The sequence below is a fragment of the Perna viridis genome, chromosome 3, assembly GCF_037379345.1.
Source record: "Perna viridis isolate PV_CMFRI_1.1 ecotype Kerala chromosome 3, ASM3737934v1, whole genome shotgun sequence".
In the NCBI taxonomy this organism is placed as follows: Eukaryota; Metazoa; Mollusca; class Bivalvia; order Mytilida; family Mytilidae; genus Perna; species Perna viridis.
Window position 1 is genome coordinate 60,920,861 of NC_142447.1, and position 15,975 is coordinate 60,936,835.

Consider the following 15,975-nt stretch of genomic DNA (forward strand, 5'->3'; position numbering starts at 1 on the left):
AAGGCAAAATAGACGTCACAACGCCAAATAGAAAAATGCTGAACGAAATACACTTGGGTAGTCTTTCCAGTCACTCTAGAGTATTTATTCTATTGTAAAAAAAAAGCTTATTTGTTATTTACGTTCAATATTATCACTATGGATACACCTGGGACTCTGTTGATGACTTGTGGCGATTTTCGTAGTCAGAACATATTTTTTAATTCCAAAAACATTCGACTCTACAAGTTATTGCGTGACTAAATTTAATTTTCTACATTAATAAACCACCAAAACTAATTTTGGAGACAGAATTTTCAAAAAAAATGTTAAAAATATTACCCCTACCCCTAGAAAATTGGTCCCAGTATCAAACATAATTTTCATTCATAGCATACCGACACTGTGAAACTCATATTTTAGACATTCATAATTAAGATAATGATTTACTCAACATATCTGATCAGTTCAAAACAATACTTTTTGTATTTTTGGCTACTTTTTATACCTCGTTGAGGCAAAAATCATTTTTTAGCTCACCTGTCCCAAGACCATGTTAACTATTGCCATCACTTGGCGTCCGTCGTCTTTAACAATTATACAAAACTCTTCTGCCCTGAAACTACTTAACCAATTAGAACCAAACTTGGTATGAATGTTTCTTGTGGTATTTTCCATAGAACTGAAATTGGGATTTTTGTCTCGTCGAAAAACATAGCCGCCGTTACTAATAATAATACATAGGGGTCACACACTAGTTTTTTGCATAAATCTCCAAAACCGTTAGGGTTTGCCAAATTCTTTTTATTGCTGAAATGATCCTTATTATAAGGCTTACTAAAGTATCCAGGGAGAAAAAGTTGTCAGACGTTTCCTTGTTAGAGTTATTGCACTTGAAAGGTGAAAAATGATTTTTTTTTACAAATTTTAGCCAATATCTTGAAAACTATGATAGATAGAATAAAACTTTAAATTGTTGAAATGATCCTTATGACACGACCTACAAATGTTTGTGGGAATCAAACTTGTTGGATGACTCCTTGTTATTTTTTTTTTTTGCCCTTGAAAGAAAAAAAAACATGTTTTTAGCAGTTTTCAGCCAATATTTTGAAAACTATAATAGACAGAATGAAACTTTCAAATTGATAAAAGGATCCTCCTGATAAGTCCTACCAAAGTGTTCATTGAGTGAAAATTGTTGGACAGCTCCTTGTTAGAGTTGTTGTCCTTGAAAAAAAAACCAAAAAAATAAATAACTAGGTGAGCTATTTAGGGTCCTTGGAGCATCTTTTTTACGTTTTTTTTATACTTCTAACTTCTTTTTTTTCTGCAAAACGAAGTAAATTCACATATGTATGTATCAATATGCTGCCAAATGTCTCAGCTTTACAATGATACCAAGAAAGTTGCGGTAACACTTGGGTTTTGTATCAAAATTAATACAATGGAACTCTGTCTCATAGAAATCGCTTAAATTGACATATTTTTCAATGTCAAAACCCCTAGAGTATTTATTCTTCAGTAAAAAATGGCTTACTAGTATTTGTTATTTGTGTTCGGGATATTCACAACTGATACTTCTTGGATTCTGTTATAGACTTGTGGCGATTCTCTATCCTACATAATAACACCTAGATGAACTGTCCCGTACTACCGTACATCGTGTACTAAGTTGCAGCCCTAGATTAATCCTACGAGGAGGAATGACCAGGCCAGCGAAAGCTACATTTTTATATAGCCTAGCTGGCGGAGTGGTCTAGGGCGCTGGACTTGTGCAGGCGGTGTTGCCAAAGATGTCACAGCGGTACGAGTTCGAGTCCCGCGGAGGGAACGACCAAAAATTTAACAGACCCTTCTATATAAGTTAACATTATATTAGATATGTAATGTAAAGTCTCTGTACGTACATGACGTACATGCATACATAATTTTAGCGTCTCCCCAAAACACGGAAATCCCGGAGTAGTATTGTGATTTGAATGTGGTACGTCCTAAAATGTGCAACCCGTACCCGTACCCATACCAACTTTTCTTTTCTACCTCGGACTTTACTTTTATGAGCAACTCGGCGGGTGTTTCTAGAAAAGCAGAGGACACTTGCCCTACCGGTGCACCTGATCCATGCTACCAGTTTTTGGTGGAGTTCGAGTTGCTCATTTGCTTTTGTTACTTTGCATGTATTATTTTAGTTACTTTATGTTCTTTGTTGTGTATGTGTGTTTTCCATGTCTTTGCCCCTGGATTACAGTCTTTTGATTACCGCTATAGCCATGGTTCCCTTGATTACCCTTTCTTCGTACCCAAATACTATTTTGTCAATCTCTTCATTATTACATGATATTTCCGGCTGAAATTTGGTAATTTACAAAATGATATGATGGTTAGGCTAGATTTAATGATTTTTAAAATGTTAGTCGAAAAAAAATGATTTTATTAGATGAGGTCTAAAATGTGTACTCGAAATTCCCGTACCCCAAATCAAAGTCCGGTATTTTTGTTATCCGTACAATTTTAATGTATATTTGACATAACAAAAGATAACATCATGATATTATCAAAATTTTCATTGACGATAAATTAAAATCGCATCAGACTCTTTTTATGAGACTGTTTTTCATTCTGGATAAGATCGTATTTGCTGGGGATTGCCGCTAGGTGCGCTAAGGAATTCAATTTCAATCGCTTCATTTTTAAAACAATATCACATCTTTCAAAACTTTATTAAAAGTGTTAAAGTGAAGTTTTAATGATTTCAGAAAACCACTAATTCCACTTCCCATAGGCTTCTATGCTAATTTCACAATATTCAATGGCTTCTCTGGACTTTACCTTAACTTTAACCTGCAGATGACTATATATCAGCATGATTCTACATATGTCAGCTCACAATCCTCAGAATGGCATGTGGGGTTAGCAGACTTGCAGTGCAGTACTGGTCACCGGAAGTGAAGTGTCTATAAATAGCATGGGAAATCCCAGTGTTTTCACGAGATAGGGGTATATTTAGAAATCATTATGGAGATTAGGCTTCACATCACAAGAAGCAAAATGCACCTATAAAATGTACAGAAATGTTTTTCCTTTCAGAAACTGTTTAAATTTTTTAAATGAGATGAGAACTTTTTTTCACAGCACTATGAGGAACAGGGGTAATTTCTGCGTAGGACTATTTTTGCGTACGTTCCAAATGCTCATTGGTTGAATTGGTGGTCTGTAACCTGGATAGGAAAATGAGAAATAGTCAATAATTAGTTTGGTACGGCAACTTCCGGTTACACATTTTAGACCTTCTCATTTCAGAAAACCGATCAAACAAGAAATATTGGGAAAATATACATCATTTTCTTGATAAGACATGAATTGAAACATACTTTTCCACATCTCATGCAATTTTAAGTTCTTAACATGCCGTTAGAATGAATATTTTAGCAAAACATTATTGGGTACGGGGAGAAAGTTGGTACGGGTATGGGTTACACATTTTAGACCCTACCTGAGAATGTACCGGAAGTTATTTTCTCTACCAACAGAATGAGTTCTTGAAATTTGTGAAATTTGATCACAAAAGATACGATGCCAAGGTCTAATAATGGGCGAGATGGCAGCTCAAGACGAAGTAGATCTAATAGAAGTAGGTCTCGAAGTCGCCATCGAGACAGAAGACATCATTCACACAGACGTGAAAGTAGGGGTAGACACAAACCGAGGGAAAGAAATCTAGGTGCTGCATTTTGTAGCATGATAACAATTGTGATTATGTCAACATCACTAGCAGAGCCAAACTGGATCTCTCTTAAAGGAGGTGGATGCACTGTAAATGGATTACCCCTCGATCATCTTGGAGCATTTCAATTTTTTTATCCTGGAAAATTTTTGGAACAGATTTTGCAAGGTCCAAACAACAAAAACGTTGATATCATATATAAGTTTGGACCAAAGGCAAATGATAGTATGTATCCATTTTTGTATTTATTAAAGGAGACATGACACAAAAAATTTTTTTTTCAATTTTTGGTTTATTTGATTTACTACACCTAATATACAAAATGTATATCATAAAAATACCTCTTGTAGTCACTTATGTCATTTAATTGCAGATGAATTTATTTAAAACCAATGATGACCCAAGCCATACAAATTTTAATTAGCCATGTGGTCACATGACTGTGGTATGTCATTGGTTCTCAATTCATAGATGGAGTGGTTGAAATGCGTGGGGCTTCAGCACTTTTTACATGATTTCTAAAACTGGTAGTGAAAATATTGAAAGTTTTGGTTTGCCAGTGAATATATACTTAGAGTTGTATCAATATAAATAACTTTGAGAAGAAAATGATAAACAATGACAGAAATATTTAACTATTACATGTGTGAAAACTAGAATCCACAGAGAGACGACACCACTTCTTTTCAAAGATTACATGTACATAGAAATATTTCATTATGTTCTGTCATGTTCGATTGGACTTTTTACATAAAGTAAATTTAATTCATATTTTAAGATTTAAACTGTTCTGATAGAGTAATCAAGGGAACCAAGGCTATAGCAGTAATCAAAAGAATGCAATCCAGGGACAAAGACCAGACATGGAAAACAGACATACACAAAGAACACAAAGTAACCAAAATCGTACATACAAAGCAACAAAAGCAAATGAGCAACCCAGACTCCACTAAAAACTGGGATCATGGACCAGGTGCACCGGTAGGGTAAGCATCCTCTGCTTTTCTAGAAACACCTGCTCGCTTTTCAATGAAAATATTGATATCACCCCTTTTTAGGGAACGTTACTACTGACAAGTGTATCCAGTACCCTGCAAGTACAGCTATAGGATAATACAAACGTGTATTTTTTATTGGTATTTGATAATCTTATTTGAGAACCCATAAAGGTTTCATGCTGAAGCTTCCTTGTGTTCTAAATCTTTTTTGCTAAAATTAAATATTTCAACTGACCTATAAAAAAATATTGTTCATACCAGAGAAGCTCCCTTAAACTCACCTAGGATTGCCTCTATTATAAATTGTGTATTGGGTCAAATCCTCCATGTAAATTGTTTTATTTCAAAATTCGTAAGACAAAAGAAATGCAATTATATTTCAATAATCAAGGTCATACACCTGCGTTGACACCTGTGTCATGAGGCGCCAAACCATGTAAAGATAAAAGATGCTGCTCAGGCTTCCTCTTGGTCATAATTAAATCTACTAGGCTTGTTAATTGATAAAACCCAGTGTCAAAGAAAGAACGATACACAGAGTGTCACTATTTATTTGCACCCTCCTGTTCAAGTCCTAAAAATAGTTTGCAAAGTAGTTGTGTTTTCGCCATGCGGGGATGTATGCCTAACAAAAATGAAAAGCTGACACAAAACAAGAAGTACTTTTAGTCTTCTTACTTTCTAAACAGGATTATCACATTCATACACAGATCATTTGACCACTCTGCCACGTGCATACATTTTCAATGCACCCAAATGGAGATTGAGAACTAATGATGTAGCACTTCCATATATGGTAAGTAGGTTTTACTTTCGGTTTTCATTTATGCATATTAATTAGGTCGTCGTGGTAACACAAATAAATCATCTAACTATTAGCGCTAACCTGATAAGAAAACGTTTATATTTGCATCTAAACATACTAAAGTTTTTATAAATATAAACGTTTAAAAAATGATATTTTTGTGTCATGTCTTCTTTAAAGAAAAAAATGTATCTATGTACATGTAGTAGCATTGCATTGCATAATTGGCCAGAATTTTGTAGGAGTCAGTATTTCGGGTATCCCAAGCCCGAGCTCAATTTCCCAAAGCTGAAAATGATTATTGCTGATATCTTCTTTAAAATGAGGTGAATTTTTTAGATATTTTTAAAGAAATGTCTATGAGTACAATATAAATATATTGAAATATTTAATTTACTGAGAGATAAATTTTGCTTTCAAGTGTCGAAAAATGTGTTTCAAAATGGGTATTTTTTATATCGTATAGGTATCCCATCTCGGGAAAGGAAGGTAATTCGATCTAAAAACTGCGTTAATTAAAGAGTGCAATTTCTGATGATAAACAAATCAAAATTTTAGTTTTGTTTCATTTTATATATATATATGTGTATTTTTTAAAATGTTTTTGGTTTTATATGAATTGACGGATTTTTCCCAGTGTCAAATCTAAATTATTATTTCTATTTCTATTTCTATTTATGATATATTTTTAGTTAATTTTCAATTTTTGGTTATCATTATTATTATCTAATACTGGATGTGTATATTAGTGTAATATAAAGTCCCTGTCTAATGTTAGAATATTTTCAACAAAGACAAAGCATCATGCAAGCCAATATGCATTTTAACCCATTTATGTACAATTACTACATGAAAGTTTACTCCACTTGAAAATAAAGTAAATGGAAAAAAGTACAATAAAGTCACTGAAACAAAAAATAAACAGAACAAAAAAAACCACAAAAAACAGATGTAGCCTTCCCCTATTTTAATACATGTTACAAGTATGTAAATCATGAAAGTAAATAGCTCCCTTGTCAATTAAAAAAACATTATCATTTATAGTCAATGTTTTCGGTAAAAACTTAACATTTGTATAAACTCTGACTTTTTTTCCTGTGTTCTTTTTTACTGTGATTTTTTACCCATAAATTTCTCTCTGACTTTTCCCTGTGACTATTTATATTCAAAATACAGGTGCTTGAGTTTGTGAGTTACATCCATAAAATTTCCCCCCTAAAAAATCAACTAAAATGCTGAGAAAACTCCATTTATTCTATAATATCAAGTATGGAGATACTCCTAAATATTTACATGAATTTATACCCCCTAGTATTCAAAGTTTGAATACATATCTTCTAAGATATGGCAGTGATATAATGGTACCAAGAAGATTAAGCATGCTGTTAATGCAGCTGAGGTGCTCTGCTTCATTCATGAAATTCGGCCTTTATTATGTCAACATCATTAACAATTGTAGTTTTCAATGTGGGCACGAGAGAGAAGATGTTTATCATTACTTACTTGAATGCCCCCCGTATACTGATGTGAGACATGACTTACTTCAAAATCTTAAATGGCTCCCTCAGACTACATTATAGACATCAATACTAGCGGAAATTGTGAGTTGTTAACTGTGGAACAGAACAAACTAGTTTTTAAACATGTCTATTAATATATTAAGAAAAGTAAATGTTGTCTTCTAGCTTAATAGTTGCTAAATGTTCTTAAAGACATTACAGTGTTCTAGGATTCCTATTTCCCGTTAACTGGGGCAAGTGAAATTTGGGTCAGGGGAAGTTAGGTACTCAGTTACACTTTCCCATGGCAAGTTGAAAACTTCATATGCTGTAAGGCTTTGTTTTGTTAGGAAAGCAGTCATTGACAGTGGGAAAGTTGATTTTACATGGATTTTTCCAGAGGAAACCTCAATTTCTGAAAAATCTGAGAACACTGCATTATAATTATCAATTTCAACATCATAACCGTCAACACCATCGTTGTCATTGGAAGAAATATCTGTACATGGAAGTATTTCGTTTTATTTTTCATGCGTTCTTCTGTCTATAAAATGTGAATAAACTTGTACATGTTTGTCAAGCTCGTTATATATGTTATATTAGAAAAGACTACATGAGTTGGTATAACTTGTGTCAGATCCATTACTTTAATAAATAATAAAATGTGTTTAAACATAACTGTTACTTGTTTCAACGAAAAATGCAATTTCATACACCCTTACAAGCCTGGAAGATCCATATCGGAAAAAATATTGTCAAAGGAATATACTAAGTCAGTTCTAAATGTGTTGGACTTAATATTGGATTACCTATAAATGTATTTGAAAAGACATTGACAGTAGTCCAATAAACAGACTTGTCAAATTGTCTAATTTTTAAATCATCTCAATTTGAAAAAGATATCGCAATAATCATTTTCAGGTCAGGGAAGTTGAGCTCGGGCTCGGGATATTCAAAATACTGACTCCCAAATTTTGTACCTTACTCACCTACAATGTAGGTGAATGATAAAAGTTGTAATTGAGTATTATTCTTAAAAGTAGCCTTGTTGCTAAGTGCTTCAGCTAGAAATGGTAAAGGTCAGGGCACCAGTAGAAGGAAGGACACTTTTTTCAGGTTTGAGAAAGGCACCTTTTAATTGTATTTTTTGCTGTTTCTTAAATTCTGTTTGTTACCGCCATACATTGTGCACATGTATGTACAAATGTATTTGAGGGTTTTTTTTTTGTACATGTAATTGGACCTGTTTCATTTTGTACTCAATGCATTGTTTAACGTTTTTAGCAAAAATATTTCATTATCTTTTTTGTTGATGATGTATTGTTATCAGGCATGGACAGTATAGATTCCTAGTTATTATACTAAGTTATCTTAAAAGTTTACAATTACTAGTATGCATTGATTACAAAATGAGTCCGTGAAAATATGGACATCCTCAAATACAAAATGTGGAGACAATGACTAACAAAGTTCTGGAAAAACTACATTGCTAAAAAGTGCCCTTCTCCAACTTGAGAAAGTGCCCTTTCCTCCACTGGCACCCTGCCCTTTTCAATTTCTAGGTGGAGCACTGATAAGAGATGTAACTGACATTTATGTTACAATTGTTTACACATACATGGGTAGTAGAACTACACAATTTAGACTTATTAAATTGACACTATTGGTCAAATTAATTGTGCAGTAGAAATTAATCATAACAAATGATTGGCTGTCCATAAAATTGTTATAGATCAAATCAAGGTGCATTTTCAATTTGTCAATCATCATCCAATAACCCTGATCAGCTAATTACTTGTCAATGAATTAATATATTTACTGTCCATAAAAATTTCCCTTACCTGCCTAGACAGCAATTAACCCTTTTGTCTGATTTATGGTTCTTCTAAATAAAAAAGGGATATTGAAACATGATTTTTGAGTTTTTATTTCAGGATTTTCATTTGCAAAAAAAAAAAAGCACTAAGGCTGTATGACATTTATAAGATAAAATGGTAAGAAGGGCGTGATGCCCTTCTAAATTTGGCTAATGAGACTACTGTTGCTGAAACTGTAGTGTTGTACTCTATAATTTTTTTCTTTACATTGTAAATTGTTCATAATTTATACATAAATCCTTACCGTACCAGTGCACCTGGTCCATGCTCCCAGTTTTTAGTGGAGTCCTAGTTGCTCATTTACTTTCGTTACTTTGTTTGTATGATTTTAATTACTTTATGTTCTTTGTTGTGTATGTCTGTTTTCCATGTCTGGTATTTGTCCCTGGATTACATTCTTTTGATTACTGATATAACTTTGGTTCCCTTGATTACTTTTCCATAATTTCAATTTTCCAAGAATATTTTTTTATGCAGTTTAACACAAATATGCAAGTATTGTGTGGTTTTATTAATTTCTAAATTTGGCCATGAGATTTCAATATCAATTGGTTGGTTAACGCTTCAGCTGCATATGTACATGTATAAACAATGTATAACAAATAAAACATGAATCTAGATCTGTGTGATTTTCATGCAGGTTTAAAAAGTTAGGAATTAGGGAACAAAAATCAAATACAATGTATTTTCAAAAGCTTTGATTAAATTGTTCACTTTTTGTTCAATTTCATTATGATTATGTCTTTGCCTATTCAGGTTATTTGATAAATTGAATCTAACAGTGCATTTGAATTTTCAATTTTGGACCCTACTTCTAGATTTCAAATTGGTCTTTATATGGGTTCTAAGGGTTCAAAGTTATCTCTACTATTTTGTCATAAAAAATGGAAATGCATTTAAGTTTCCATTGCAAGTTTGGTGTCTTCCCAAACTGAACTGCCATTAAAAAAAAACCAGGTATCAGGCATTTAATAGAACTGCCAGGAACAGTATAAAGTAGGCAGAGTTTTTGTTGTTTGTAGAAAATGAAAAAAAAATGTACCGGTTTCCCCTGATTAGGTCATGATAATATTCAAGATTGTGCAAAATTATGCATTTTTGAGAATCAGCCAGCTGGTACTGAGGAGAGAAACCAATGCTGGGGGACTTGTATATCTTACATTTTCCAGTAAAACATGTTCATGTACAATAAAAAAAACTTTACCGGTAAATGTTTTTTTGTACTTTCATAAATTTCAAGTGATGATTTAAGATTTGAATTATTTTTTTTTACCTCAATAAATTGCAAGGTATTATTGCACTTCAGTCTCAATAATTGCTGTCTCAAGCTTGCATTTTTATGGATTTTTATGAGAGTTATTAATTTTCCATGAAATTTTTCGAAAAAGAATATTTAACGGAGCTGAAAAGCAGTCTGGGTGGGGGCCAAAGTGGGACCACACCCTAAAAAATTAACTTCTTTATTTCTGGTTTGATTTTGATAACTTTTTTTATTGGATTACTTTTGAAAATCCCTGCCTCTATGAGCTTTAAGAAGTATGCTAAGCAAATTACCTCTGTCATTTACTGTACAAGTGATCCATGAATTGCACCCTGAAGCAGACCTTTGTACTCGAAATGAATTTAAAAATATTGTGCAATATTGTATCCAAATGAGTTGTTGTGTCCATAATGAACTGTAAGTCCCTATGTTCTTTATGTTTTAGTGTGTCAAAAACTAATACTTTGTCCACACTTGCTCCACATGAATAGTGTTCAAATGGCTACAGTCATATCATGCTGCACTCGTCAAAGGTTTTTATTATTGTTCTTGTATCTAATCACCTTTGAATTTTATACTATTTTATTTCAGAAATGGAGAATTGTGTAACCAACAAAGCTGTGATATTACTAAAGACAATTATTGCTTTTACATTTATTGCTATGTGCTGTACTCTGATTGCCTTCCTTTTGGACTTAACTGGTCCACAACACAGGGCTTTAAGAATCTTAAGAAGGAATGCCATATTTAATATTATTTCAGGTAAACCCACTAATATGTTAATTATCACTGAGATATTTATAGTAGTTTTTTTTTATAGAATATTTACATTTTATTAGGTTTCATCCTGTGACAATCTCCCCTTGTAGTCTAGGGAAAACTAATTGGGGCTTCCCAGTAAAAATGACAATCATCGTCATTAACAGGGATAATGAGGTTACACAACAATTAATACACACATAATAAAACTAATCTAAATACAATCCAATCGTACAAAATTTATACTCAATATGAAATTTCCATAGACATGTAAAGTTTAAGGTTCATTATAACCTTTTGACAAATATGGCCTGAATTTTACTGCAAAATTCACTCTGACTCCAGACAAACCTGTATATCTAGAATATTCTTAAGGCATAGCATGCCCTAGATTAGATATGTTAATGTAACCCTCCCTACACTGAGCGAACAAGTATAAAACTGACCCTACTTTTGCTGTTTATTTTTTTTTTAAATAAACAAAAACATACACATATACATGTACCTGTAGTTATTTGCTAAATGAAAAAAAATGAACAGCTCAACATACTAGTATATGTAATGATTTATGAACATGAAAGTCTATTAATAATTTAATTTTTCATTATGGTTTGTATATTATCATCAATATAATTAATTTTTGTGAAGATATTTAGCTCAAATTTAAGATCTGATCTCGTGGATTGTTACGGTGTATCAGTCTGCACCATGAAAACTGATTTATTCAATGTGTCTTAGTTTTCCTTTCCTCTTTTGTCAACTTGACTTTTTATGAACAAATCTGTGTATTTCTAGAAAAGCAGAGGACGCTTACCCTACCAGTGCACCTGGTCCATGCTCCCGGTTTTTAGTGGAGTCCGAGTTGCTCATTAACTTTTTTTATTTTGTATGTATTATTTTAGTTACTTTATGTTCTTTGTTGTGTTTGTCTGTTTTCCATGTCTGGTCTTTGTCCCTGGATTATATTCTTTTGATTTCTACTAGAATCTTGGTTCCCTTGATTACTCTTTCCACCAATTAAGTAAAGCAAACTGATTAAAACTTAAGTCTTATTTTGTAATTTCCCAATTGCTCATTTACTCAAATAAATGAAAAGATTGAATTCCATAATATGTTTCTCTCCTAATTTAAGTCCATTTAATGCATGGGGAGGGGGTGTTATTATCTTTGTGAGCTTGCTCAGTATATTTTTCTTTTTTTTTTTTTAAATCATCACATGTTCTAAACTCTGTCAATAAAATCAGATTATAAAAGTAAAATTTTGAATTTTTTGTAACAGATAAAGCAACAAATACCACTGCAGTTTGGTTCATCAAACTTTCTGAAGCAGTGGAAAAAAGTAGTTACAAAAATTACAGAAACATAGGTTTTATAATAAGCAAAAGCTACCTCCCTTTTTCAATAGAAATTGAATAATACTTTGAAGTTGTTCATCATTTGAAATTGGAAGAGTTCTGTCTGTAGATACATGTACAGTACTTAGGATATATTTCAGCAATTTAGATTGATGAACTTTATAGTTTGAGAACCTACATGTACTATGTTTTGACTGGACTCCTACCAGGGGAAAGATTACACCTGTTGCTCTCATCATTGTCACATAAACTGTTTTTCTTACTTTCTCTATTTTGTTTGTATTTTAGGCTTAAACTAATTATATATTTATAAATAGGTCATGCTACACAGTTGTAGTCTTTGAAACTGAAATTTATCAATTTATACTTGAATAAATATCACGAAGAAGAATCATACCAAGATTTGGAATCAGGTTACCTTAAAATGTGATCATCAATAAAACACACAGAGACATCATGACAAAAATAACACAAAACCATATTGTATTAAAACTGTGTTGCCTGGAAAAGTTGTGTACTGCCAAGTATTTAAAGGACAATTTTTGATAATAGGATATATTTTTTTTTCAGTGATTTTGTGTGTGATTATAAACTTATTCTGCTATTGGTTAATTGTGGAAGTATCTGGATTACAAAAGTTGACTAAGTTTCATGTTGGAAGCAAAGTGGATGTAACTTTTGATGTCAGTTTTTATTTGATAACAGCTGCTGGGGCAATGGGTGTGATAGCAACAGCAATGAATTGTTTACAGAGATATCCATCACTTGACAATCAATCAGAAGCTTTGTTAGATGACTATGATGGTGTAGAGTTTCCTATTCCTCCTACAGAACCACAGAATTTACCAGTCCCACCCCCTCCAGCATATACACCTTGATATAATTATAATTACCAATCCCACGCCCTCCAGCATATACACCTTGATATGATTATAATTACCAATTCCACCCCCTCCAGCATATTGCTGCATATACATCTTGATATAACTATTTAACACCCATCTAATGACTGAGGTATTAAACTGACTTATAATGTAGGGAGCTCCTTTTCGTTTTTATTAATATTGTAAAGTTATGGTGCTTTGAACACAGTAAGGGAAGTAAAATATATGCATTTGTGCAGCTGTTTATTTGACCATAAAATCTATTTCAAGTATGGACATCTTACCATTTAGGGTACATGTATCTTTCTTTTTTTTCATAAAAAAATGGGATTATTAATGACTTGCATACATAATATATTCTGAATTTTTGGTGTGCTTTTAATTTTGTAAAAATAACATCTAAATACAAAATGTGATTATTTTCGTGTTACTCTTTGATAGTAATTTTGAATATTTGATTTCTTTACCATGACTTGGAGTTAATGCTCTCAATATATGCTTATTATACCGCTCACTTGTAAATTCCTTCCTTTTGTTACACAGGGGGAACCCATCTCTTATCCATTACTCCTCCTATAATACTGAATAGAATTGAATGAAACTTTCACAGAATTTTTATTACATGTTTCCATTGTACACCTTTTATTTTAGATTTTGATCCGAATCAATTTTGGGGTTTCACATAGCAAAACATGGACTCAGTCATTTCTGCATATGGGGACATGGAAGGGCCCATCGCTTATCTGTTACTCCTCCTATACCACTGAATGGAATCAAATGAAACTTTCACAGAATGTTTATTACCAGTATACATGTTCCCATTGTGCAATTTCTATTTTAGATTTTGATCGGAATCAATATGGAAGTTGAAATGTGCATGTTATCAAATGGGGGAGTGTGGGGAGTGGGGGTATCAAGTAAGTGAGCATTGCTCACAGATTTTCTAGTTTTTTACTATTTTTCTTATTTTTTAGCTGATCCAGTTTTGTTTCTTTGAAAATTTTAATGAAAGCAATATGACAGTGCATGTAAGTGACTATAATTAAAACAATTGATTTGTCAAACAAGATTTACAATTGTTTCATTATTAACTTAAATTTATTATTGAAATTTTTTAAAGAAATTTCACACTTTATAAGTGTAGTTTTCCTTTTAAAAGGAAATTAAATGAAATACAGGGCATCACTTGAACTTAATTTCTAAACTATTTCTAATAAGGGTTGATTGATGACTGAATTATACTTTCAACATCTTTTAATGACATTGTAATAATAGTTACTACTATTGTCACATTCATACTGTATTAACATTACTGCTTTGTTAATAACTGTATTCCCTGTTCTGTTAGTACTTGTACTCCATGTTCTGTTAATACCTGTACTCACTGTCGTGTTAATACCTGTATTCACTGTTGTTTTAATACCTGTACTCCCTGTTCTGTTAATACTGGTACCCCTGTTCTGTTAATACCTGTACTCACTGTCCTGTTAATACCTGTACTCCATGTTCTGTTAATACTGGTACTCCCTGTTCTGTTATTACCTGTACTCCCTGTTCTGTTAATACCTGTACTCCCTGTTCTTTTAATACCTGTACTTCCTGTTCCGATCAGTAATAATTGTATTAATAGTTGCCCCTAAAATATGTGTGGCCATACCGCTCAAATGGAGCACTTTATTTCCTTGGTTTAATAGTTTTTTGTATGATATCTTTTGTATCAAAAACTATTTTTACTAATTTATTTTATAAATAAGCTTTTTATATATGACACAAGTGTATTGTAAAAAAAGATACAGCATCTGTATATGATACATGGAGGTAGGATTGTTGGTAGGATTTTTATGTTTTTATGCTGTGAACTGGTCTTTTCACTGTTGTGCCCCATTAAATTTATCTCACATTGTTACACTGATTGCATGGAGAATCCTGGGATTTATATTAAAACATTAGGTAATTATGGGTGTGACCTAAATATTACATGTGCTGTATTTGACACCTTGAATTTTATGTAGGGACAATGAGGGAAAATAAGTTAATTTAGAATTAGTGATGTGTTTTTACAGTGGTTGAGATGAGACTGGGATAAATCACAACTTTTAAACCTTTTATATTTTATAAAGTTTACTATTACTGTCCCAGAGTAAGATTTTCTCATTGACAATTGACTTTAAATGTCATTGTATGAACTCTAATATATATCAAAATCTCAATGCACACATCATAGAATAAAAATTTACCTTCAGGGCACTGGTAGTCATACCTGTAATATTATAGTGTGATCATGTTGCCTTTATTATTTTATATGTGTATATACATTTTATAGATGGATATATTTAACCATGATCCAAATAAACCATGTCTATTTTACATGATTTTTTGCTGAACTTCACCTGTCATGTAACATACAGTTGTATTATTTAAAATTAAACTATTTGAAATGTAAAAATGTGAGAAATAAAGACAGTTATCAGCATGAGGTTAATTTTTTAGTGTTAATAGGACATCTGGTCACCAAATGGAAAGCCCCTCTCGGAGGTCACCAAAAAGCCCCCTCTCAGGTCACCAATCAGGAGCCCCCTCTCACAGGTCACCAAACAGAAAACCCTCTCACAGGTCACCAAACGGAATGTCCCCTCTCAGAGGTCAACAAACAGGGAGTCACTTCTCACAGGTTACCAAACAAGTCCCTCTCACTGGTCACCAAACAGAAAACCCTCTCACAGGTTACCAAACGGAATGTTCCCTCACAGGTCATTAGACAGAAAACCCCTCTCACCAAACGGAAAGCTTCTCTCACAGGACACAAAACAGAAAGCCCCTCTCAGATCACCAAA

The 15,975-nt window shown here is 32.7% G+C and overlaps 1 protein-coding gene across 1 annotated transcript; it reads left to right on the forward strand.

Moving 5' to 3' along the window:
• The first annotated feature begins 3,455 nt into the window (after positions 1-3,455).
• Positions 3,456-15,617, forward strand: LOC148623206 (transmembrane protein 127-like). The gene is made up of 3 exons (XM_088573838.1): positions 3,456-3,928; positions 10,735-10,905; positions 12,828-15,617. Exons 1-3 carry the CDS (start codon positions 3,553-3,555, stop codon positions 13,133-13,135), a joined length of 855 nt encoding a protein of 284 aa, XP_088429964.1. The 5' UTR covers positions 3,456-3,552; the 3' UTR covers positions 13,136-15,617.
• Positions 15,618-15,975: the final 358 nt, after the last annotated feature.